The sequence below is a fragment of the Dendrobates tinctorius genome, unplaced genomic scaffold (assembly GCF_039654945.1).
Source record: "Dendrobates tinctorius isolate UK_male_01 unplaced genomic scaffold, ASM3965494v1 ptg000011l, whole genome shotgun sequence".
Lineage (NCBI taxonomy): Eukaryota > Metazoa > Chordata > Amphibia > Anura > Dendrobatidae > Dendrobates > Dendrobates tinctorius.
Genome location: NW_027361679.1, coordinates 124377837 through 124404497, shown reverse-complemented (window position 1 = coordinate 124404497; position 26661 = coordinate 124377837). Strand labels below are relative to the sequence as shown.

The following is a 26661-nucleotide window of genomic DNA, read 5'->3' as shown; positions in this document are numbered from 1 at the left end:
TTGGGGGCAAAAATATAATTTTTGTGGAAAAAATATGATTTTTTTATTTTCATGCCCGGGCGTTATAAACTTCTGTGAAGCCCTTGGGGGTTCAAAGTGCTCACCACATATCTAGATAAGTTCCTTGGGGGGGGTCTAGTTTCCAAATGGGGTCACTTGTGGGGGGTTTCCACTGTTTAGGTACATCAGGGGCTCTCCAAACGTGACATGGCGTCCGATCTGAATTCCAGCCAATTTTGCATTGAAAAAGTCAAACGGCGCCCCTTCCCTTCTGAGCTCTGCCATGCGCCGAAACAGTGGTCCCCCCCAACATATCAGGTATCACCGTACTCAGGACAAATTGCACAATCACTTTTGCAGTCCAATCTCTCCTGTTACCCTTGGTAAAATAAAAAAAATTGGACCCGAAGTAATTTTTTTGAGAAAAAAGTTAAATGTTCAGTTTTTTTTTGTTTTTTTTAAAGCATTCCAAAAATTCCTGTGAAGCGCCTGAAGGGTTAATACATTTCTTGAATTTGGTTTTGAGCACCTTGAGGGGTGCAGTTTTTAGAATGGTATCACTTTTGGGTATTTTCTATCATATAGACCCCTCAAATTGACTTCAAATGTGATGTGGTCCGTAAACATAAAATGGTGTTGCAAAAATGAGAAATCACTGGTCAGCTTTTAACCCTTATAACTTCCTAACAGAAAAAAAAATTTGTTTCCAAAATTGTGCTGATGTAAAGTAAACATGTGGGAAATGTTAAGTTTTTTGTGTGCCATATCTCTGTGATTTAAAGGCATAAAAATTCAAAGTTAGAAAATTGCAAAGTTTTCAAAATTTTCGCCAAATTTCCGTTTTTTTTCATAAATAAACGCAAGTTATATCAATGAAATTTTCCCACTAACATGAAGTACAATATATCACGAGAAAACAATGTCAGAATCACCGGGATCCATGGAAGCGTTACAGAGTTATTACCTCATGAAGGGGCAGTGGTCAGAATTGTAAAAATTGGCCCGAACGTGCAAACCACCCTTGGGGCAAAGGGGTTAATCCTAAATGAATGAAATTGTGCTGTGTGAGAGTGGCAAGTGACAGCAAAAAGATCTCGCCTTCCTTACCTTTCAGTGAATCTAAGGAGATCTTGTGATGCTTTATTGTCACAATTATTTTTTAATGCTAAATAGGTAAAAGCATGAGCAGTTTCACATTTGAATTTGAGAGACATAAGTTTTACTTAAGTTTTCTCAGAGTAATCTCATAATCTGGTGAAATTTTCATGCACTGACTATGAGGGTGGTTCACAAGCGTATTTAAAAAAAAAAAAAAAAAGAAAAAGTTTGGATTTCATCCTGAAAAGTGGTACGATTTTTTTTCTCATTTGTGTGCAATCGGCATACAATCTGTTTTATTGCAGCTATTAATGATTTACAAAACCATATACAGTTTCCTATGTTACAGAATTGCAATGTTTCCTTAAAAATCAGATGCTATTCTGTGACTCCGTATGGCTTTATATTTTTTTCAACCTCCCATAGAATTAAATGGGCGAGTCTCGTCCAAGTTACGGAAGAAACTAGAGCATGCTGTTATTTTTTATTAATATTTATGTATTTTTTTTATTCATGCGCAGATTCAGTAAGTGAAAAAAATCAGGGACGTCTGCACTGCCCAATTGAATGAATAACATTAGTCCAAGTGCTGTCTATTTTTGATATTTTGATGCTTTTGGTGGAAAAAAAAAGTCTTGTGAACAAGCACTGAGAGTGGAAAGATTTAAATCTGTACAGAATCTGAATGGCAAACTAATCCTTGGTCAAGATCTGGCAGGATTTGGCCTGTTTTGCCATTTTAGGAGAATTCATTTCACTTTTCTCTATCGCTTCATTGGGGGCACACAGGAAACCTTGGGTGTGTTGTGCCGCCACTAGACTATAAAAAAGTAACTCCTCCCCATCAGTATACACCCACCGACTTGCAGAGAGCTAACCAGCTTTTGCTTAGTGTCCAAGGAGGCCAGACGTGGGTCAGCATTCAGACCTGTCTCTACCACCTTATTGTGTTTTACTAATGATTTTTTTTTTTTTTTTTCAGATATAGATAGTGACCTTGGGCGACAGGTGTGTAAATTCTCATGCTGATTTTCCACCTAGGAGACAGAGAGAACAGTGTGGTGCCATCCACATCCTACCCTCTCTACTCTGGCAGGCAGAACCCTACCTCCTTAACACTTAAAGCGTGTCCCATGGAAATTCATAGCAGAGGGTGCTTGCCTTTTCCCCACCCCAGCCCTCTCGTCGGAATGGACTGGGAGGTAGACTGTTGTCATCCTCCAGTGACCTCCTCCTCTTCCCTCTGATCGAGGGAGACAGTCTTCTGCCTTCTTCACTCTCTGGAACTACGAGGGCTCCTGTGACAGTCTTCGGGACTGAAGAAAGGAGTCTGGACCACAGTCCCTCTTCATGTCGGCTGTGGCTACAGGATATACAGGATTTTAAAGGACAATCACCCTTCAAAACTTAGACAAAGGCTTCAGCCTAGTCCCATCTTCGTATAGGCCACTCCCCCCACCGCACCTCAACCAGGCAGTCTGGCTCAGAACCGTGTGGCTATCCCAAACCCTCTCAGGATCAGCCCTCAGGACTAGTCTTGCTGCTATTGGGTTGGCACCATTGTCTCTCTCTACCCACGTTCCTGCTCCAGGTTTCCCTCAGGGGCTCATAAAATAAAGTTGTTGGACCTAGCTAAGCAATGCTCAGCTTGGGAGGCTTACTTCTGGATGCACTATCCCTCATACAGAGTATTCACCTTTTTTCCTTCTTTTCAGGGCCGTCTCTGGTCTGGAACCGTGCAGATTGAAGGTATCCTGACACCTCAAGAGCTAAGCACCCGATTTGACAGGCTGGACCAGTCAACCTTCTGCCAGATAAGGGACCTCATCAAGGTGTCCCTCTTGCCATTTTTATCTCATTAGCCAAGAGAACTTCCGCCTCTTGGGACACGAGAGCATCTTCTCAGCTGGCTCTAACCTGCTCACCACGTGACTAGTCGGTCATATTTCCAGAGACAGGTTAAGGATATCCTCTTCCCTTCAAAAGATCATCAGAGTCTTCCCTTCAAAAGATGGCCGTTACTGCTCCCTGGCAGGCTTTATGCCTATTTCTCCTGTGTATGGAATTTTCTTGATCCAGCCCTTTTCAGTCCTTCTCTTTTGAGATTTAGTTTCTTCTGTGACCATTTCCCTGCTCCTTCATCTCTTCAGGGCAGTTTGAACAAATTTGTGGGACATTGGAAGCATATCTATCCTTCCTTCGCAATGAACGAGATGGTCCCACTCTGGATCAAACTTTAGTTCTTCCCTCTCGGGTGAAGCATTTCCTGACTGGGAGGAGCCGGTTCCCCCTCTCCTCAGTTGACTTTCCTTCGGTCGATCGGTAGCAGGCATTATTCTTGGATACTGGTCTCTCGGGTTGGTAAGCTGTCTTCAAGGAGCTCACCGTTCAGGACCACTGCAAAGACCAAGAGCCCTTCCTTCTACCAACCCTTCTACCAACCCTCTGAAGTTCAGAGTACACCCCATGTGTGATAGCTGTGACTTAATAATCTCTAAATTGGAACTCTGTTGTGAATTCTCTCTGGCTTCCCTCTAGTGATTACTGAAGGTAGTGGAGCTGGTCAGATTGACAGAGGAGTTGAGTTCTTTTTCTAGACTCCCTCTGGTGGTTACTGGAGGTAGTGGATCTGATTGACAGAGGCTTGCCACCTGATAATGACAATTGGAGATCTGGGGTTTCTGATTGGGATTTAAGACAGCTGACTCCCTCTATCCCTGCTGGTGATTTTCTTCCTGTGCCCTCTGAGGTCTGATGTCTCCTGCTCTTTCCCTGCATGGTTCAGCTAAGTGGTTCATTTGTTATTCTGTTTGCATTTGATCTGGTTTTGTCTATCTCTGCTTTGTGCGGGTCAGCCAGCTCCGGCTGGGGCTGTGCTGAATCACCGCCCATATGTTACTGCATGTGCCAGTTTGTTTTGTCCCCTGTTATATTGGTCTCTTTTTGCTTTGCTTTCAGAATATACCAGAGTGCTGATATATTGGGGGCGAAGTCGTGCGACTTCAGTGTTTTTTGTGCATCAGACTTGTTGCAGGGTTTTTTGCGTGATTGCAGACAGTGTCTTTCCTTTCCTGTCCTGTCTAGTCAGTGTGGGCCCCATCGTTTGCTCAGTCTATTTTTCTGCCTGTGTTTGTGTTTTCATCTTGTCTCACCGACAATATATGTTTGGGGACTATCTATTCCTTTGGGGTCTGCTCCGGGGCAGTTTAGATTTCCCCTTTCTTGCTTTAGGCTTAGTTAGCTCTCCGGCTGTGCCGAGGCATCTAGGATCATCGTAGGCACGCTCCACGGCTACTGCTAGTTGTGTGGACAGGATCAGGGGTCTGCATCCGCTTAGTTACCAACCTCTCTGTTTCCTGTGGCTTACCTTGGGCCTGCTATCCTCCTCGGTGCCCATTCATAACAGAACTCTATATAGGTCAATCTTGTGTTTTGGGCCAAGTTCAATGTTCTGCTTCTCTCCTGGGGTCGACCTTACAGAAAGGCTCATGAGAACCTGTAATTGTACCATGGACACACTTGGACTGTCCAGTCCTGCCTTCTCAGGGTCCCTTCTTCCTGCAGAATTCTCAGCCTTTTAGTTTGCATCTTGGCTGTAGAAGCCACAGCCATGTAGGCTGCTGGGTTTCTCCGACCAGGTTTCTTTATAACTACCACTCTCTTTTCCTCTCCTTCCTTCCTTGGTTTTTATACAGTCGGACCTAGTCTCTGGTCTGTGTTCCTACTCTTTAAGGGTTCAGGACCCCCTTTTATATTTCCTTCCAGAAGAACTTGTCCCATAGGTAGGCTCTCCTTCTTTCATCAAATGGTTACTTTTATTTTTCCAGAAGATCTTGACCCTTCGTCACACAAGGATAAGAGTTTTTTCACAAATGTTGCTTTAGCCCCAAATTTTTAATTTAATTTCAGAAGGGCAGCAAGAGAAAATTGATAACATAGAGCTTCAAAAGATAGGAGTGCCGTTTTTGGAAGCAGACTTTGCTCATATGGTTTGCAGGCGCACCATGCCACATTTGTAGAGCACGTGTACTGCCAGAAGAGCGGTAATTCTCCACAAACGACACCAATTTGGAAGCTACACCTCTCAAGGAATTAATCTAGGGGTGTGGTGAGCATATTGAACCACAGGTATATCACAGAATATTATAACATTGTGACATGAAAATGAAAAATGCCGTTTTTTACAAGATGTTATTTTAGCCCCAAATTTTTAATTTTCACAAAGAATAATGGGAGGAAATGGAGCCAAACCGTTCTAAAGCACTTTTTCCAAATGCCAACCTCCTCATCATTCATTCTCAATGGGAGTACTGGAGATTGCAGAGGTTTCACTTGGAACTTTTTTCCCTGTTTTTCTGTACATTACATGGTGAAATGAACGGTGTCATTCAAAGCTTCAACTTATTCTTGCATAAAACAAGCCTTCATTCTGCTATAGCAACAGGAAAAAAAGGCTCTTTTAATAGAACGATAGGAAAAAACCTAAGTGCCTACTAAACTTTGACACAGCCGGGAAACCACTACATGACCTAACGAGGAGCAACTGGAAGATAATGTAGGACCAATAAGCGATGACCACAGGGACCGCCACTGGGATGTCTCTAAACATGTTTCCCCTAACTATACTTAAAGAACAACACAATTATATATTTTTCACCATACGTATTACATCACATATAGAATGCACTGAATACAAGCTAAATTCCCAGATACGTGCCCCAAATGTCACATGGGAATGTCTTTTCACTTTCTATGGGAGTGCTTGTAAATTAAGGGATACTGGGCCCAAGTGATTTAGTTTCTATATGATCACATGGGAATCCCCATCACAGATGACTCTAAGACTTGTCTACTGTTTGTTTACTCTGAACAATACTAAAGGACTGTAGATAGAACCTCAGTCAGTAATAATCTATTTGAAGCCGGAATATGTGTGGCCAAACACTGGAAGTCATCGAGTACCAAAAATCTTGCAATGGAACTCAATGGTAATTTTCTTCTTGGCTTCTAAAAAAAAAATTTTATACGTTCAAGGTACCCTGGGGAATTCCCCAAAATTTGGAGTAATGGATTGAATACCCCCAGAATGCTTAGAGGTTTTCCTTTAGGATAGGTCATCAATGTCTGATCCTACATTCGGGACCCCCACCGATCAGCTGTTATCGGTGCCGCCAGACAGACGTACTCACTAGTGATCAAGGCTTGGGTACTACACATCCCCCCCCCCCCCTTTTTCAAATCAATAGGAGGCAGATGTGTAGAACCCTGTGGTGGTCACTATCAAAAGGACAGCTGTTCAAATAAGTGCGGCCACCGACACCACTAATAGCTGATCAGGGACTACCGGGTATTGCACCCCGATTGATGAAACATGGTGACCTATACTAAGGATAGGTCATCATTGCTAAAGTAGTGGACAACCACTTTTAATCGGTGGTGAGGGGGTGGGTTTGTCAATGACCAGGCAAAGATAGTGGGAGGAGTTCTTCTGGGGCTGCACTTTCTTTTATTTGGTATTCAAACCTGCACTTTAGTTTACATAATGATGATTTTATATATCTTGGGGAGGGGGGGGAACCCTTCTGCAAGCAGTCATCAGCGGTGGCGCCTGCGCTGCAGTATGATCGTATATGTAATGAATCATATACACATTTGTTTGATGTAATCCTGAAGTTCCTTTAAAAAAAAAAAAGCGTCGGCCACGCCTGTGCAGTAGCAGCTGCCTGTGATCCGATATTTGCTACTGCGCAGGTGCCAGCGGTGCCATCTTGCTAGGAGAAAAAGAATTCCTCCTCCAAGAAGGCGCAGCCGGCGACTGTGCAGTAGCAGCTATCGGCGATCGCTGGAAGCTGCTATTGCGCAGGTGGCGGCGCCATCTTGCTAGAAAAAAAAAATTCCTCCTCCAAGATGACGCCTGTGCCGTAGCAGCTATTGGTGATTCGATAGCTGCTACTGCGCTGGCGTAGCCGGCGCCATTTTCAAACTTTTTTTTTTTTTTTTTTTTTTTTTAGGAACTGCAGGATTACATCAAACAATTGTGTATGTGTATATGATTCATGACCTACGCGATCATACTGCAGTGCAGGTGCCACCTGCCTGCAGAAGGTTTTTTGTCTCCCCCCCCCAAGATATATATTATATAATATTATTTTTTTTCATCATGTTAACTAGGGGGCAGGTCAGTGAGGGATCAGTGACCTGTCAGCAGTCTGCATTATGAATAGCTTATCTGAGTACCACGTACACCAGCCCCGCCATAGGACACAAGCATATCATTAACACAAAACTGAAAATAAAGGTTAAACAACAACAAGACGGATTTCATCAACCAAGGTATCGTTCTAACCCCTTTACCCCCAAGGGTGGTTTGCACGTTCATTTACAATTCTGACCACTGTCCCTTTATGAGGTAATAACTCTGAAACGCTTCTATGGATCCCGGTGATTCTGACAACGTTTTCTCGTGACATATTGTACTTCTTGTTAGTGGTAAAATTTCATTCATATAACTTGCGTTTATTTGTGAAAAAAATGGAAATTTGGCGAAAATTTTGAAAATTTCGCAATTTTCCAACTTTGAATTTTTATGCTCTTAAATCCCAGAGATATGGCACACAAAACACTTAAGTAACATTTCCCACATGTTTACTTTACATCAGCACCATTTGGGAAGCAAAATTTTTTTTGTTAGGAAGTTATAAGGGTTAAAAGTTGACCAGCGAGTTCTCATTTTTACACTATTTTATTTTTAGGGACCACATCACATTTGAAGTCACTTTGAGGGGTCTATATGATATTAAATACCCAAAAGTGACACCATTCTAAAAACTGCTCCCCTCAAGGTACTCAAAACCACATTCAAGAAGTTTATTAACCCTTCAGGTGCTTCACAGGAATGTTTTGAATGTTTAAAAAAAAAATGAACATTTACCTTTTTTCACAAAAAAAAAAAAAATACTTCAGGCTTAATTTTTTTTTATTTTACCAAGGGTAACAGGAGAAATTGGACTGCAAAAGTTATTGTGCAATTTGTCCTGAGTACGCTGATACCTGATATGTGGGGGGGAACCACTGTTTCGGCGCATGGCAGAGCTCAGAAGGGAAGGAGCGCCGTTTGACTTTTTCACTGCAAAATTGGCTGGAATTCAGATCGGACGCCATGTCACGTTTGGAGAGCTCCTGATGTGCCTAAACAGTGGAAACCCCCCACAAGTGACCCCATTTTGAAAACTAGACCCCCCAAGGAACTTATCTAGATATGTGTTGAGCACTTTGAACCCCCAAGGGCTTCACAGAAGTTTATAACGTACAGCCGTAAAATTTAAAAATCATATTTTTTCCACAAAAATGATCTTTTCACCCCCAATTTTTATTTTCAGAAGGGTAACAGAACCCAAAAGTTATTGTGCAATTTGTCCTGAGTACGCTGATACCCCACATGTGGGGGTAAACTACTATTTGGGTGCATGGCAGAGCTCGGAACGGAAGCAGCGCCATTTGACTTTTCTGGCTGGAATTCACATCGGTCTCCATGTCGCGTTTGGAAAGCCCCTGATGTGCTAAGCAGTGGAAACCCCCCACATATGACACCATTTTGGAAACTAGACCCCCCCAGGAAACTTATCTAGATATGTGGTGAGCACTTTGAACCCCCAAGGGCTTCGCAGAAGTTTATAACGCCCGGGCGTGAAAATAAAAAAAAATCATATTTTTTCCACAAAAATGATATTTTTGCCCCCAATTTTTTTCCCAAGGGTAAGAGGAGAAATTGGACTCCAAAAGTTGTTATCCAATTTGTCCTGAGTACGCTGATATCCCATATGTGGGAGAAAGCTACTGTATGGGCACATGTCAGGGCTCAGAAGGGATGTAGTGACGTTTTGGAATGCAGGCTTTGATGGAATGGTCTGCGGGTGTCATGTCGTGTTTGGAGAGCCTCTGATGTGCCTAATCTGTTGAAACCCCCACAAGTAACTCCCATTTTGGAAACTAGACCCCCCCCCCAAGTAACTTATTTAGATGTGTGGTGAGCACTTTGAACCCCCAAGTGCTTCACAGAAGTTTATAACGTAGAGCCATAAAAATAAAAAAATCAATTTTTTTTTCCACGAAAATGATTTTGCCCCCAATTTTTTTTATTTTCCCAAGGGTAATATGAGAAATTGGACCCCAAAAGTTGTTGTGCAATTTGTCCTGAGTAGGCTGATACCCCATATGTGGGGGTAAACCACTGTTAGGGCGCACGGCAGAGCTTGAAAGGAAAGTAGCAACGTTTGACTTTTTTAACACAGAATTGGCTGGAATGGAGATCAGATGCCATGTTGCGTTTGGAGAGCACCTGATGTGCCCAAACAGTGGAAACCCCCCAATTCTAACTCCAACCCTAACCCCAACACACCCCTAACCGTAATCTCAGCCCTAACCCTAGCCCAAGCCCTAACCCTAATGGGAAAATGGAAATAAATACATTTTTTTTTTAAATTTTATTATTTTTCTTAACTAAGGGGGTGATAACGGGGGGTTTGATTTACTATTTATGGTGCGTTTTTATGTTTGGCAGCTGTCATACGCGAAAACGCTTTTTATTGTAAAAATAGTTTTTGCATCACTCATTTTAAGAGCTATATTTTTTCCATATTTTGACCCACCAAGTCATGTGAAGTCTTATTTTTTGCGGGACGAGTTGATGTTTTTATTGGTACCATTTTCGGGCACGTGACATTTTTTGATCGCTTTTTATTCCGATTTTTGGGACGCAGAATGAACATTTTATTTTGGGGGGTGCGTTTACACCGTTCCGCGTGTGGTAGTTTTATTCTTCGGGTCAGTACGATTACAGCGATACCTCATTTATGTCTTTATTTATGTTTTGGCGCTTTTATGCAATGAAAACAATTTTATATAAAAAATTATTTTTGCTATTCTGCGAGCTATAACTTTTCTATTTTTTCGCTGATGACGCTGTGTGGCTCCTCGTTTTTTGCGAGACAAGATGACTTTTTCAGCGGTACCATGGTTATTTATATCTGTCTTTTTGATTGCGCGTTATTGCACTTTTTGTTCGGCGGTATGATGATAAAGCATTATTTTTTGCTTTGTTTTTTATTTTTTAAGGGATTCACTAAAGGAGTTAACTAGTGGGACACTTTTATAGGGGAGGTTGTTACGGACGCGGCAATACCAAATATGTGTACTTTTATTGTTTTGGGGTTTTTTTATTTCCTAAAAAATGAATTTATTAGGGAATATTTTTTTTTTAATTTATTTAGCGATTTTTTATTTTTTATTTTTTTTAAATTATTTTTACACTTTTTTTTTTTTTTTTTTTTAACTTTATTACATTGTCCCAGGGGGAGACATCACTGTCGTATGTCAGATCGCACAGTGCTGTGTCAGATCAGCGATGTGACAGGCAGCGCAGGAGGCTTTCTCATGCCTGCTCTCTGCAGGCAATGAGGAAGCCGCCTCCCTGCAGGCCCCCGAAGGTCCCTGCCGCCATATTGGATCCGGGGACCTGCAGGGAAGGAGGCCCCCCAGCGCAGCTCAGCACATCGCGCTGCGCTGGGGGTCTCAGGGAAGCATGGAGGGAGCCCCCTCCCTGCCGATGCTTCCCTGATCCTCCGGTACACTGCGATCATGTTTGATCACAGTGCGCCAGGGGTTAATGTGCCAGGGGCGGTCCGTGACTGCCCCTGACACACAGTGCCGGGTGTCAGCTGTGATAATCAGCTGACACCCGACCGTGATCAGCGGCGCTCCCCCCCGGGGGCGCTGCTGATCGCTGTGACATACTATCCCATCCTTAGGAATTAAGTCCCAGGGCACATGGACGGGATAGTACGTCATATGTCAGAAAGGGGTTAATCAGTATAATGGCGCTGACCTGACAGTATGTAGGTTACTCTACACAATCCTGCTGACAGGTTCCCTTTTAATAAACTTTAGTTTATACAAAAAATGGCCATGCAGAAAACGGTTAAACTATTTTTTTTTTTTTTATACACCTGCATTAATACAAATGTATACAAGAAGTATGCATCTGTCATCAGGTTTATACCACCTTATCTGAGAGCAGGAATCCTGAATTCAGTGATGCATCACTTGCTGGACTGCTTAGTGTAGTTATGGTAAAATTACATATACAAGAAGAGCTGTCTCTGTGTGAATTAAATCCTAGAAAACTATTTATCCTTGAGCTGTGTATCCCCCTCTTCCCAATGCTAACCGTATATATTGTTTAGAGCCGCTCTAAATTTTATTTTTATTGCTTTTTTAATTTCCTAAATTTTTAAAACTAAAGACTGATTTTGTTTTAATTCTATAGCTTTAAAGTTGCACTACGAACCATAAAACATTATGATTGTCCAGAAAAGCAGCAGTTTCTGGTAAGTTTTATTTGCATAAGTCAGTGACTTTTCAGATCCAACAGTTTTTATGATGGAATAATCATTCTTGTCTTAGGGTATATTTGTACTGGCTGAATGTGTATTTGCTGAATAATCCTCTTATTTATACAGCAGGAGCCCTCATAGCCTCAATATATACAGCATGATTTTCCAGGTAGCACCCTATATACAGTATGAGCCGTCACACAGCCCCCTATATACCGTATGAGACATCATATATCCCTCTATATACAGGAACAAATCACACACATTAAAAAAGAAAAAGAAAACACTCACCTCGCTCTCGTTCCCTCGGTACTCTGATCCAGTCTTTGCTGTGTGCACTGACTCTCTGCACAGCAGACGTCATCACGTCTGCTGTCTCATTCACACACCATGACTGGTAGAAGGAGTTGGTGGTTCTGTCCTCCACCATTATATTCACTGCTATGTGCATCCTGAAGATGCACATGGCGGTGAAATCTGGATGCTGGTTGGTCGTATGGTGCTGCCTGCGGACCAGTGTTTTCGGGCATTTGGCTATCTCAGATAGCTCGGTCCGATTGCCGCACTTTGTCTAGGTCTGCTATATATGAGCCATATACTAATCGGAGTACTGGGTGTAATGTACTATACTATGTGCACATATACAGTGCTATATGCACTGACTGAGCACTCCAGGACCAGGTTGCAGGAGCTCACATTATAATGTGTATCTGATATATAATGCAGGGTGTCATGGAGCCAGACTCAGGATCAGAAACTGAAGTCTCTATCTGAACTTATTGAGGTGAACTAAGTGACTTTTTCTCACGGTGCTGAGGTCACCGCAGTTCAGCCCGGCTGGGAATGTAGCCTCAGTGACTGGCGGTAACCGCGATGATGTCACCACTGCTCATTGAGGCTGCGCTCGCAGCAGCTCATTCATCAGTGGTTTTAATCCCTAGATGTGGATTACAGCATGAGACAGAATGTCGGACTGTTCAGGGATATTGTTTTTCTTTTTTTGTTTTTTTATTACAGGAGACAAGGGATTCAATGGAATGGGTGTTAAGTGAGTATATCTGTTTGTTATTTTTAAATAAAAATGGAAAAGTGTGTTTTGATATTTCAAATAAAGGACTTTAATACCTGCTGTGTGTTTTATTTATAATACAACTATAGGATTAGTAATGGCTAGGTGTCTTATAGACGCCTCTCCATTAGTAATCCGTGGCCTTGATGTCACCTGACAATACAAAGGTGTCATCAACCCCACAAATATGAACCCCACTTGCCACAGATACAGGGCAAGTGGAAAGAATCGGGCAAAGCGCCAGAATTGGCACAGCTAATAGATGTGCCCTTTCTGGGCGGCTGCCGGCTGCTATTTTTAGGCTGGGGGAGGGGGGGTCAATATCCATGGCACTTTATCAGCCTGAGAGTACTAGCCTCTAGCTGTTTGCTTTAACAAGGCTGGTTGTCAAAAATGGGAGGGAACCCACCACGTTTTTTTTACACTATTTAAATTTAGAAAAAAAAAAAATACAGCGTGGGGACCCCTCTACTCTTTTTAACCAGCCTTGCTAACGCTGACAGATGAGGGTTGCAGCCCACAGCTGTCAGTTTTACCTTGCTGGTTTTCAAATATACAGGGGAACCCTCGCCAGAATTTTTATATTTATAAAGCAGTCGGTGGGTGATGAATACTCCCATCAGCCGCCTGCTCTCACTGATAGGTGTAGGCTGATGGGAGTAGTAGTCCCATCAACCGCTACCTGCTTTCGCTGTTATCAGTTGAATATAACTCATTCTCCCCTGCTCGCACTGATCACTAAGGGAGAGAATGATGCAAGCGGTGTTCAGCGCCGGGCAACATCGCTAACTGTACCACTGTTTCTCAAGTGCCGATACATGTCACACGGATGACATCCCTGTGTGTCATCCGTATGCACATGTGTGGGAAGTTTTGGGGATCATGCCGCGGTTAAAAAACAGATATGGCGTGTTTTGCCCACGGACACATGGTCCGTGGAAACACTGACATGTGCACAGACCCATTCACTTGTGTTTCCAGTACGTGTGAAAACTGCCACCACACGTGTCGGACACACGAACGTCTGAAAGAGGACTAACTAATGCCTCATTACAGTGAATGGATGCCTCGGGGGTTTCATCTGAATCACGTCACTTGGAGCTTTAGATGGTAACCCTGATGTAAGTGCTCAGCGTAGAGCACCAGAAAAATGTGATCCTAAATTTTATGTAAAATGTTCCTAACAAAATCTTCAAATCAGTCCACAATAAAAGCAAGTCCCCACTTAGGTCCGTCATCTGTTAACAGAAATATAGGGGGCTTCCATGTAACACCGACTCTAGAAAAAGAAATGGCTCGTCCCCTGCCCCCCCCCCCCCCCAAAAAAAAAAAAAAAAAAAAATCCAGCAAATCCTGTGCTCCCAAATCCATATGACCCCCCCTCCCTTCTGAGCCCCAGTGTCCCCAAACCACATTTAGCATCCACATATTTTGGCATTTCTGTAGCTATGAGAGCCCGCCTAATTTATGGATACGTGCCTCCAGAAGCATGAACTGGGTACTACGACATATTGGAAACCTACATCATACTGGTCAGTACAACTGCAGTTTGCAATTTTCACTTGGCAACATTCACTGCTGCTTTTTTCTGGAAAACACCCATGGAGTCAAAATAGTCACTCCACTTGTAGATAAATTCCCAAAGGGGTATAATTTGCAAAATGGGGTCACTTGAAGGGAGATTCTGCTCTTCTAGCACTTAGGGGCTCTGTATATGGAGTCTGCAAACTGTTCTTGGAAAATCTGTGCTCCTGGAGGCAAATAGTACTCCGTCCCTCCCGAGTCTTGCTGTATGCAATGCTGTACAGCAACATGTGGGGTATTTCCACGTTGAGCAGAAATTTGTGGGACAAATTTTGGTGCCTTTTTTTACCCACTTCCCCATGTGAAAATATAAAATCTGAGGGTAAAACTAAATTTTGATGGTAAAATTCTGTCACACACCTGTGGTGTGAATATGATCACTGCACACCTAGATAAATTCATTGAGTGGTGTAGTTTGTAAAATGGTGTCACTTATGAGGGGTTCTGCAGTTCTGGCACCCACATGGGCTCTCCCAGTGGGTCACGACACCTGGAAACCATAACAGTAAAATCTGCACTATAATATGGCGCTTCTTCCCCTCTGAGCTTTGCACGATGTCTGAAATGTATTTCCGATTACATGTAGAGTATTGGTGCACTCGGGAGAAATGTTTGCAACAAACTGAGGACCAGTTTTTCCTATTAGCCCTTAGAAAAATTAAAAGCTTGGTACTAAAACAACATTTTAGTGGCAAAAATGTAATTATTATTTCTTCACCGCTCAATGGTATAAAATTCTGTGAGGCACATGTGTTGTCAACATGATCACTGTTCTCCTAGATAAATTCAGTGGGGGGGGTGTAGTTTATAAAGTAAGGTCACATATGGAGTTTTTCTGCTGTTCAGGCACCTCTGGGACTCTGCCAATGTGACATGGCACCCTCAAACCATTCCAGCAAAATCTGAATTCGCAATATGACCCTTTTTCACTTCTAAGCCTTGCATTGTGCCTCAAAAGTAGTTTTCGACCACATATGAGGTATTGGTGTACTCAGGAGAAATTACACAACAAATTTTGGGGTCCATTTTCTCCTGCTACCCTTGTGAAATTGATAACATTTGGCGCTAAAACAACATTTTTTGTGAGAAAAACGTTTTTATTTTCACAAATCAATCTTGCAAACTTCTGTGAAGCATCTGGGGGTTCAAAGTGCTCCCTACACATCTAGATAAATTCCTTGAGGGGTCTAGTTTCCAAAATGGTGTCACTTGTGGGAGGGGTTCCACTGTTTGGACACAGCAGGGACTTTCAAAATGGGTCATGGCATTCACTAATGATTCCAGCAAATTTTACGTTCAAAAAGTAAAATGGCGTTCCTTTTCCGAACGTGCAGCCAAATAGTAATTTTCCACTACATAAGGGGTATCATCAAGAAATTGATCAACAATTTTCGGGGTCCATTTTGGGTCTAAAGTAAAATTTTCGTGAAAAGTTAAATGTTCATTTTTTTCTTTCTACATTGCGAAAATTCCTGTGTGAAGCATCTGAAGGGTTAGTAAACTTCTTGAATGTGGTTTTGAGCACCTTGAGGGGTGCAGTTCTTATAATGGTGTTACTTTTGGGTATTTTCTGTCATATAGTCCCCTTAAAATACTTTAAACTGGTTTTGTAAATATTGTTGGAAATATGAGAAATCGCTGGTCAACTTTTAACCCTTCTAATTTCCTAATAAAAAATAAGTTATGTTTAATGATGCAGATGTAAAGTAGACACAGAACTTTCGTTTAAGGACATAAAATTTAGCAATTTTCATACTTAAAATTTTTTATAAATTTTTGCCAAATTTATGATTTTTTTTTTTCACAAATAAACGCAAGTCATATAGACCAAATTTTTCCACCAACATGAATACAATATGTCAAAAGAAAACTATCTCAGAATCAGTTGGCTCTGCTGGAGCATTCCTGAGTTATTACCTGCGCAAAGCAGTATTCTGCTCTGCCCTCAACAGAGCAGAGCAGTATGCCTGCGCTGAAGCCACGACAGGAAGGAAAGAAGAGGACGGCTTCTTCTGAAGATGGGAGGCGCCGGACTGGACCGCGACACCCATCGGACTGGACTCCCTCCCCGGTGAGTATAATCTAACTCTTTTTTTTCTTATCTTTCTGGTGACATCGGGGGCTTATCTACAGCATTACAGAATGCTGTAGATAAGCCCTTTTTGTCGGTGCCGGCAGCTCATATTCGAAAAAAGGGGTGACAGATTCCCTTTAAAACACTAACAGGAAATGGATAGTGTGCCTGAACCTATGCAACTTAATGTAATCCCTAAAAATCTCTGCAGTAGAGAAGGAGAGGCGACTTATAGAAAATGTATGCCTCTATTGTGGGGGCTCTGGACATTTTGCCATTAACTGTCCTAATAAAAGGACTTATACCAAAACTGAAAGCGATTTAGACCTTTTTTGAATGGCCAGATCTGGTTATGCAGACCATCTCATCTGTAATGCAGGATGAGGGCAAAGAGCAATCACCATCATTTCATTTTTTTCGTTCCTGTACACGTCATAATTGGTAACCACAAAATACAATGCTCTGCCATGTTAGATTCTGGAACAGGAGGAATTTTTATGGACTTCCAATTTACACTTTATAATGACATGCCAATTAATTTTATGTAATATATTTTTCCTCTACTATTTACAAATAAATATTTTATCATGGAATATAGATATAATTTTCATGAAATCATTATGAAATGTTATTCCAATATCCGTTCACGATTGTCGTAATCACTTGTCTCATTCATCCCAGAAGGTTCACTCAACAATTTCACCTATTGACATCAGAACATAAAAAACACAAGTTCGAATCCAGTTTATACAAATATTTTATTGAATACATTTTAAATAAAATTTATATATTCTTTGAACAATCTAAAGAAATTTTTGTTCTTCAAACATGTCAAGCCAAAATAGCCTCTGTTCGATATAAATCGCTCTGTATATTGTGTGCGACAGTGAGGGGAATCATATGGAGGGATGTTCTGTATCCCCAGAATGCGCTTAGAAGCATACTGAACCCTGGAGTGCATTGTAATCACAGCCACAGCAGTGGTTATCATGCAGAATAAAAGTAAGTGTGTCAAGTTATTTGATCAAGTCAGTTTAGTAAAACATGTATTGGGCTTTTTTTTTTTTTTGGCGAGATCTATAGGATGGTAATGGGGTGGCTCTCTCCCATCTGGGTCTTACAAGTGGCCCATGGCCACGGTTTTCATTTATACCTACAGTTAAGGTTCGGGTATGTTGGTTTGTTTTTGACGTTCACACGTAGCAGAGCTGAATGTGCTGTGGATGTATTCCTGGCTGTGTGAATCTAACACAGACCAGAGCCAGCGACCTGGCCAAACACATTACCACCCTAAAACCTTACAGGGGTGCAAGTGCCAGCAGCACTGGACTTTATTCACCTCTTCCTGTTTGTGATCCGGAGGTGAGTGATTTCATGAGTGCAGTTGCTGGACAATAAAGGACGTTTGATTTAACTTGCCTGGGTCACTGCATCTCTAAATTCAAAAGCATTACTATAATTATCCCTTTATATAATTCAATGAGGGGTGTAGTTTCCAAAAATGGGGTCACTTGTGAGAGGTTTCTATTGTTTTATTCACATCAGAGGCTCTCCAAACGCGACATGGCATTCGCAGATCATTCCATCAAAGTCTGTGCTCCAGAAAGTTACGCCTTCCTTTTAGGAGCTCGGCGGTGTGTTGAAATAGTAGTTTCCCAGCACGGTGTAGTTTGGGCAGCACGGTGGCTCAGTGGTTAGCCACCCAGTGGTTCGAATCCCACCAAGGACAACATCTGCAAGGAGTTTGTATGTTCTCCCCGTGTTTGCATGGGTTTCCTCCGGGTACTCCGGTTTCCGCCCACACTCCAAAGACATACTGATGGGGAATTTATATTGTGAGCCCCATCGGGGACAGTGATGATAATGTGTGCAAACTGTAAAGCGCTGCGGAATATGTTAGCGCTATATAAAGATTATTATTATTTATTATTCCCACCACATGGCGTACTCGGGAGCAATTCAATAACTAATTATGGTGTCCATTTTCTAAAACCAACATTTTTGTGGGAAAAATGTTTTTTATTTTCTCGGCTAAACGTTTAAAATTCTGTGAAGTACCTGGTGGTTGAGATGCTCTCAACAAATCTAGATAAACTCCTTCAGGAGTCTAGTTTCCAAAATGGGATCACTTGTGGGGGGGTTTCCACTGTTTAGGCACATAAGGCGCTCTCCAAACATGACCTAGCGTCCTCTATCTATTCTGGCCAATTTTGAGTTACAAAAGGTCAAATGATGCTCCTGCCCTTCCGAGCCCTGCCATGCACCCAAACAGTTTTCCACCAGATACGGAGTATCTGTGTACTCAGTAGAAGTTGCAAAACAAATTTTATGGTGCATTTTCTCCTGATAACTTTATGAAAATGCCAAATTTGCTTCTAAATCAACATTGATGGAAAAAAGTAAAATGTTCATTTTTTTTTCCTTCCACATTGCCTTAATATGGGAAACACTTGAAGGGTTAATAAACTTGAGTGCGGTTTTGAGCAGTTTGAGGGGTGCAGTTTTTAAGATGGTGTAAATTTTGGATATTTTCTGTCACATAAGCCCCTCAGTCACTTCAAAGTGATGTGGTCCCTAAAACAATGGTTTTGTAAATTTTGTTGCAAAAATGAAATTGTTGATACTTTTTATCCTTCCAACTTAACAAAAAAATTTTTAAAAATCATGCAGATGTAAAGTAGACATGTGGGAACTGTTATTTATTAACTATTTTGTGTGACAGCACTCTGGTTTAAGGGCATAAAAATTAAAAGTTTGAAAATTTCGAAATTTTCGCCTAATTTCCGATATTATCAAAAATAAATGCAAAAAATATTGTCCTACATTTACTGCTAACATGAAATACAATGTATCTCTAAAAAAGTGTTAGAATTACTGGGATACTTTGAAGCGTTAGAGTTATCTATTCTATTATTTCTAAACACTGTTTTTCGGTGATTACATTGTATCTCCGTTCATACTTTACCCACACACACAAATGATATACCATTTGAAAGGTAAACTTGCCCCCCTCAGCAAGAAAATAGCCAAACAACACATCCACAATTTGATCACAAAATACAGTTTAAACATTAATTTTCATAAACCTGCAGTAAGGAAAAATGACCTGCAGATGGCACCACAGCACCCCCAAAGCACACTACCACAAAGCTGCTTACAGACATCACAAACATTTGCCTTGGGGACTTTCCAGCTTGCCGGACTGCTTGCCCAGCCTATTTTAGCTAAATTGGAGGATTGCACACTTCGCTGCAGGTGTGGCACATATGCAAACACATTTGTAAACATGCACTGCCTATTAAATTGCACATTTGCTCCGTTCATACTCCACCCACACAAACAAATGATACACCATTTGAAAGGTCAAATTACATGCAGGTGGCAGCACACTACCCCAAAGCACACTACCACAAAGCTGCTTACAGACATCACAAACAAATCCAAACATTTTGCCTTGGGGTCTTTCCAGCTTGCTCACGTGCTTGCCCAGACCATTTCAGGCACATTGGAGGATTGCATACTTCACCGCAGGTGAGTCACATATGCAAACATATTTGTATACATGCACTGCTTTTTTGCTGATTACTTCAACCCACACACACAAATGATACACCATTTGAAAGGTAAACTTGCTCCCTTCAGTAAGAAAAGAGCCAAACAAACCACACATTCACGATTTTATCACTAAATACAGTTTAAACATTCATTTTCATAAACCTGCAGAAAGACACAATAACCTGGAAGACATTTTTTGGCCTCTACTTGGCAAACCAATTTATTGTATTACCAATCTACATATATAAATACCTGTCTGTGTTTATCATCTTATGAAATGCATTTACATTTGACCAGCTTGCTTTTTCTGAAATTGCCTGTGCCCCCGACGACCAATGTGCAAAAATTTTGCACAGGCCAAGCTAGTTACTACATAAAGTGATACTGGTTTCAACTGTAAAATTTGGCCTGGTCAGGAAGGTGAAAACGGGCTTTGGTTGAAAGGGTTAAAGGGACCCTGATGGCTCACTCATCATTACATCATGTAAGGCTAGGTTCACATTTGCGTCTGTGTGCGCAGCGTATCATCCGCAAACGCATGCTAACACAGCGTTTTTTTATCCACATCAGCTTACGCATGACTGCAAAAAAACGCAGCATTTGTATGCGTTTGCGCTTTTTATGCGCATGCGTTCGATAGGAAAATGCTTTTCCAGGAGAATTTCCTTGACACAAGCCATGTCGAATGGGCGTGTCTCATGGAAATTCTGTATATAGACCCTTGTACAGATGAAATCCTCATCTTTTGCTGCTGTATCCAGCCTCAAGCTGGATCTTTGCATGGAGAGTTTCTATCGTAATCTGGATTTGGATGTGAACTTGTTTCTTGCCTTTGCTTGTGAACAAGAAAGGAAAAGAGAAAGATAAGACATCGTCGTCGCTTTTGTCAACACCCCATTGTTGAACTACGAGAGAGCCGTGGAGCCTACCACTCCTTATACAGTGAGCTCCATGAAAACCCGGGTAAATATTTTGAGTACACGAGGATGTCTCAACAGAGCTTCAGTGATTTGCTGCTACATGTACAAGGAGCCATTAGCAGGCAGGACACACAGCTACGTAGAGCAATTCCTGCTGTGGAACGTTTGCTGGTGACACAAGGTACGTAATTGAAACGCCTGTCATAAATATTATTGTTCTGCCATGTCCTTAATTTTTTTTTTTCCTTTTTCTCTTCTGCGAAACAGCTGTCATAAATATTATTGTTCTAAAAGCCATGTACTTAATGTTTTTTCCTTTCTCTTTTTGGCAGATTCCTGGCTACCGGAGAGAGCTGAGAGCTTATCGCTCCATTTTCAATTCCAGATTGGCGTTTCCACCCTTTCTGGGATTGTTGCAGACACCTGCCGGGCTTTGTGGGACGTTCTACATGGGGAATTTATCCGCCTACCCACCCCTGAAATCTGGCAGGGAAATGCTGAAAAATTCTGGGAAATTTTTAATTTCCCAAACTGTTTGGGAGCTGTGGATTCGAATTACCAAACCGGCTGGAACTGAATCCGAGTATTTTAATTATAAAAAATACTTTTCTATTGTGCTTGTGGCGATCGCAGCTGTGGACTGTAGATTGGTCGCCGTGGACATTGGATCTTTTGGAAGAGGTAATGACTCCCAGACATTTAAAAACTCTGACATGGGCCAATCCTTATATGGGAATAATTTCAATTCCCCACTGCCATGACCTCTTCCCAACACTCAAGGACCTCCAATCCCGTTTGTTGTGGTTGGGGATGAGGCCTTTAAGATGTGTGGAAACCTCCTTTAAACCATACTCTAGTCGGGACTTGAACCACACAAAAAGGATTTTTAACTACCGACGACTGATAAGGGCACGAAGAACTGTGGAGTGTGCCTTTAGTTTGCTGGTATCTAAATGGCGGATTTTGGGAACAGCCATTAGTCTAAAAATTGAGACTATCGATGAAGTTGTCAAAGCGTGTGTTGTTCTGCACAAGTACATCATGGCTAAAGAGCGACCCAATGTAGAACTTGATGAACCTGTTTCTATCTCATTGCCAGAATACCAACATCACTCTCTGAGGACAATCAGGGAAGTTGCCCAAATGAGGGATACATTTGCTGCCTACTTTGTTTCGGATATTGGACGTGTGGCATGGCAAGATAAAATGGTTTAAGCCAGTAATATGTACCTGGAATGTTAAAATGTACCTGTTATGTTTGCTGACTAAAATAATAAAACACCTCTAGTTAATCACCTGTTCCAAGTGCCCTCAACATTACATTACTTTGTTTTATAAGGTGCTCACAGTGTGTTGTGATGGTGCAGAAAGAGACAAAGAACAAGCAGTGTTTGGGGGAAAAAAAAATAATTTTATTTAGCAGCAAAAATTAACTTTGGTGAATGTACGAGGGCGAAATGTTATGGACCTGGGGGATGTGGAGCTGGGATGATTGGCTATGTGTGGATGATGAAAGGGTTCCAGGGGAAGGGCTTACTAAATGTGTGGGGTCTGGGAGGTCAGGGATGGGAGTAGACACATTAAGAGGGGAAGCATGGGATGGGAGAGACACACTGAAATGGAGAGAGAAATTGGACAACAGATACATTGGGAGGTGAGGGTGGAGGTGGTAGAACAGTTTTGGGGCCACGCTGCTTCTTTTTGAATTTCTGTCCACAGCTATTACTAGGCAGCTTGCTTCTTCTTTGTTTCTTTAGTAGGGTGGGAGCGGTGGGTTGAGGATGGCGTGCAGTACCAGGACTCTCATCGTGGAGGTAGACGGGAGTGCAGGAGCAGGGCTCCACAACGTGGATGTGGACGGGTGTGCAGGAGCAGGAACCGGCTTGGTGGTGGATGTGGATGGGCGTGCAGGAGCAGGAACCGGCATGGTGGTGGCGGTGGACTGGCCTTCAGCAGCAGGACCCAGCATGGTGTTGGCGGTGGACTGGCATTCAGCAGCAGGACCCGGCATGGTGGTGGCGATATAGTGGTGTGCAGCTTGACTGGGCATGGTGGTGGCCGTACAGTGGTATGCAACAGAACTCTGTAACGATGTGAAGTGGGATAGTAGTAGCACAGGCGGAAATGCCATGTGTGGCTCCTGTAAGTACCGAGTCTGCTGCATAGCCTGAACGTAAGCAGCATTGCAGGCCTGCATTACATTCAGCTGTAGATCAGGCGTAAGGTTTTCCGACATGCCCTGCTCTATAGCAGTAAAAAAAATGTCATGCTGGTCTCTGAAGGTCGGCTTCCAGGTGGTCAAGGCATAGGTTGACATCCTGGAAAAGTGTGTTTATATGGGCAAAACCACTTTCCAGTCTATCTCCAAGCGCCTTGAGGCCATTCTGGAAGACCGAGCTCAAGTGAACAAACTTGGGCATGAGTGACCTGTCCAAGGCCTTCTGCCGCTGGCGGGAAGACCCAAAAAAAGCAGTGGCAGAGGGCTGGGATAGGGGAACACCTGAAGGACCAGCTGCCTGTTCTCCAGCCTGTGAAGCCTGACCACATGCTGCATCGCTGGTAGATGATTGGGACTGTTTTAGTGGCTGTTCGATGAGGGGCTGCTCCAACCGAGGATGATCCCAGTTCGATGGTGCTGCTCCAGGTTTTGCGTGGAAAAGAAATGAAAAACATTACTACAAAAGAAACAATTGTAAAAGCGCCAACATATCCTGTGGCATATAAAAAATCAGATTATGGAATACAACACAATGGAATACAACACAATAATACGTTCGCTGAGCAAGTACAGGCCTCAGGAGAGACAGCTTCCTATGGTACTTGTATTTCCTGATCTTTTGAGCAGCACCACTTCGAACTTGGATCTCCTTTCTCAGGTCCTTATTGAAGCGATCCTTCATCAAACGCCAACAGGTTCTGACTTTGTTCACTGTGAAGGGGGAAACAAAAAAGTTAAACAATGCACTTTAGGCCGGGATCACACAACTGTGTGTGATGCGAGAAACTGGCAGGAGTTTCTCACATCACACACTGTTGTGTGATCCCGGCCTTACAGGTTCACGGCCGCGTTGACCACATTGCAATACTTAAGAAAATCTTTTCTGACTTGTGACGTGGCATTGTCCCAGTCATCAATCAGCGATTGGGCCAATTCATTCCACAGCCGCCGAATTGCCACTGCGTCCAAGTGCTGCTGATCCCAGGTGTCCCACAGCGGAACTCTCTCCTCCACCAATGTGATGAGGAGGTCATTATCAATGGCTTGTTCCTCCCGTTGTGGAACCTAGAAATGAAACATTAATGTTGTAAAGATAAAACACTTAAACCAAAAACAGTCAAGAATACTTACATGCCGTCTTGCCACCGGAACTTGGGCCAGAGTCTGCTGCTCCTGCTCATCTGCACTGGAATGGATCTCTAAAGAAAATACATGATTTTACCACATGTTTCATATTTACAGTCAATACTTACCAATCAATAGCAAATGTACTCACTTCAGTCTTCCTGCCCACTCTGTGAGGTTTGCTCGGCACTGGAGGACATGATGAGGAATGCTGCAAGAGAAACAGAAGTGATTACAGACTGCAGGGAGAAAGACAGACAGATATTAGCTTGTATAATCACACTTTGATAATTCAGAGTCTTCAAAGAAGATGCAATGCTTTCTAATCACTTCCAGTGTCTTGAGAGTACTGGACTTCCAGTGCCCACACCCTCTTTTTATACAGCATTGTGTGGGGGGTGGCTTAAACCAATTCCTGGACATGTTTACTCAGAAAAAAGCACGCAAGCGTACGCATGTCCTTGCCTACCTATATGTTCCCATAGAATGTAATGCGTTGTTTTGACGCACTTCTTCCGCATGCATATGGCCGTGGATATTTGCCGCCTCAAAAAATTCAACATGTGGCATTAGCCGCGCCCCACCGCACACCCCGAAACGACGCATGCGTACGCAACCGCAGGCGAACCCATGCAACCCATGTCCCTGCATACACCATGTTAAAGATATGTACACTGGACGCATGCGGATGAAACGCTGCTTTCGCAGACACAAATGTGAAACCAGCCTAAGTCAGTGCCAAGGTATCATTTTAATCAGTATAACGGCTCTGACCTGACACTGCCTGTAGATTATTGTGCACAATCCAGCTGACAGGTTCCCTTTAAGTTCATTGCCTCCCAGTAGCATGGTTCTAAGTGCAGGCGCCGGTCTGGTTCAGAATGCTATTAACCTGCAGATTAACCCAATATCTGCAGGTTATTAGCGATTATTCACATCACAGGTTCCCTTTAAACCACTGTAAACCCACTTTAATAATTTATGGAGTGTGTCTCCAAAAGCAGTGGCTGTACAGTGGCACAATTTCATCTGAGATGCCACAAAATTGCTTTGCAACTTTGTTTCCTATGTGATTATTTTCTCGATGAGCACAGTTGACTTTTTTCTTTCCTTTTAGAGGATAATGAAGTCTCAATACAACACCATCTTTTTTTCTCCCGTTGACTTGTGATAACTTGTGTTCCTGTATAGGTTTAGCGTTAAGTGAATAATTATGCTTTTAATTCTATCATCCTCTAAGGAAAATGCTCGCAAAGAATTTGGCAAACTTATTGACTGGTGTGATTCTCTAATATCTGACTACAGAATTCGCTTGGGTAAGTAGCATATTTTTCTACTCGGTATATCGACCCTGCTCAAAAGGACCATTCACTCCTTTTGATATGAGTTATGCTTATTCTGTAATGTCTTTCTCTGTTTTAAGCCCTGTCTAAAAATGTAAAGTGCTGCAAAACTTGTTGGCGCTATAAAAATAACAATTATTACAGATGGCCTAGATCTGCTGCTTACCATAGGCAGTAAGGTGACCGTTTTGGAGATGCAAACTTCATTGTGCAGTCGTACAATTAACTTTTTCCCTCACTTAGACTTGGTTTACTGTCCAAGTTTTGAGTATATGATTTATCCAGTGTCTCTTCCTGCAGAGATGGTCTGTCTTCTCTCCATTTATGTTTGACGCTAAAGGCTCCCCCCATTCTTCCTTCATAAACATTAGAAATAAGTCGCCTGAACCCGCCATTTAGGCAAGAGAATTTCATTGACTTATTAGGTGACCTGGAATATGCCTGTTGAATGTCATTGCCAAACCCCTTTGTTTCCCCATGAGATAAGTGGCTGTCATCATGTCTGGCAGTGGCTTTCTCCTCTTAACTGAAAACACAAGAACGCTGAAAAATGTGGAGTAGGGAGACAGAACTGCCTGCCAAAGGGTCTTTATTATTTGTATGTTCTTCTACTTCAGCCTATGTGGATTAGCAGCTAATCAGCTCCGGGTTACCACGTATGTCAGTAAATATTTAAGATTGTATTCAATCTTTTGAGTCAAGCATACCACCTTTTCTATGGGGACTAAGGGGGAACATTTCTCCTTGTGGACAGTATCTTTACGCCGGTTTGTCACTTATAGGCCATGAAAGTCAATAACACATCTGCAAATGCAGGGTCTGGTTTGGCTTTTCATCCTAAATCATGTGGCAAGGGTCAATATTGACTTTTAGGATTTCTACTTCCAACAAGTGGCCCTGCTTTTACTATGTGATGTGGCTATTTCCATATTTCATTTCCCAGAGGAGCATTGCATGTCTGATCAATCTTCCTATGCAACCTGGCACTCTCCACAAGGAGAAACTTGCACCCGCTGTCAAAGTCCTGACTGCATGGAGGAGGTGTAAAAAACACAAGACACCGGTCTGTCAATGGAGGTTGTGGTTTGGCTTCTTCTCCTAAATCATGTGGCAAGGCTCGTTAAAAGGTTGATATTGACGTTTGGGATTGCTACCCCCAATAGTTGTCTCTAGAGTTCAAGCACTCTTCCACTCTGAAGATGATAGTTGCCTTTTCTGTATGCACACATTTTATCTCTTCATTATTGTATTTTATTTTTTTTTTTTAAAAGTTTACCTGAATGA

General features: G+C 42.3%; 1 protein-coding gene across 8 annotated transcripts in view; it reads left to right on the top strand.

Annotated features, from left to right (window-relative positions):
* The window catches only part of PWWP3A (PWWP domain containing 3A, DNA repair factor), a 143166-nt gene that overhangs the window by 89010 nt on the left and 27495 nt on the right, over nucleotides 1–26661 (top strand). For all 8 annotated transcript variants that reach the window (XM_073547210.1, XM_073547235.1, XM_073547222.1 and 5 more), the window contains exons 9-10: nucleotides 11423–11483; nucleotides 25275–25350. In XM_073547210.1, coding sequence (XP_073403311.1) covers nucleotides 11423–11483; nucleotides 25275–25350 — 137 coding nt within the window. The remainder of the gene's footprint in view (nucleotides 1–11422; nucleotides 11484–25274; nucleotides 25351–26661) is intronic.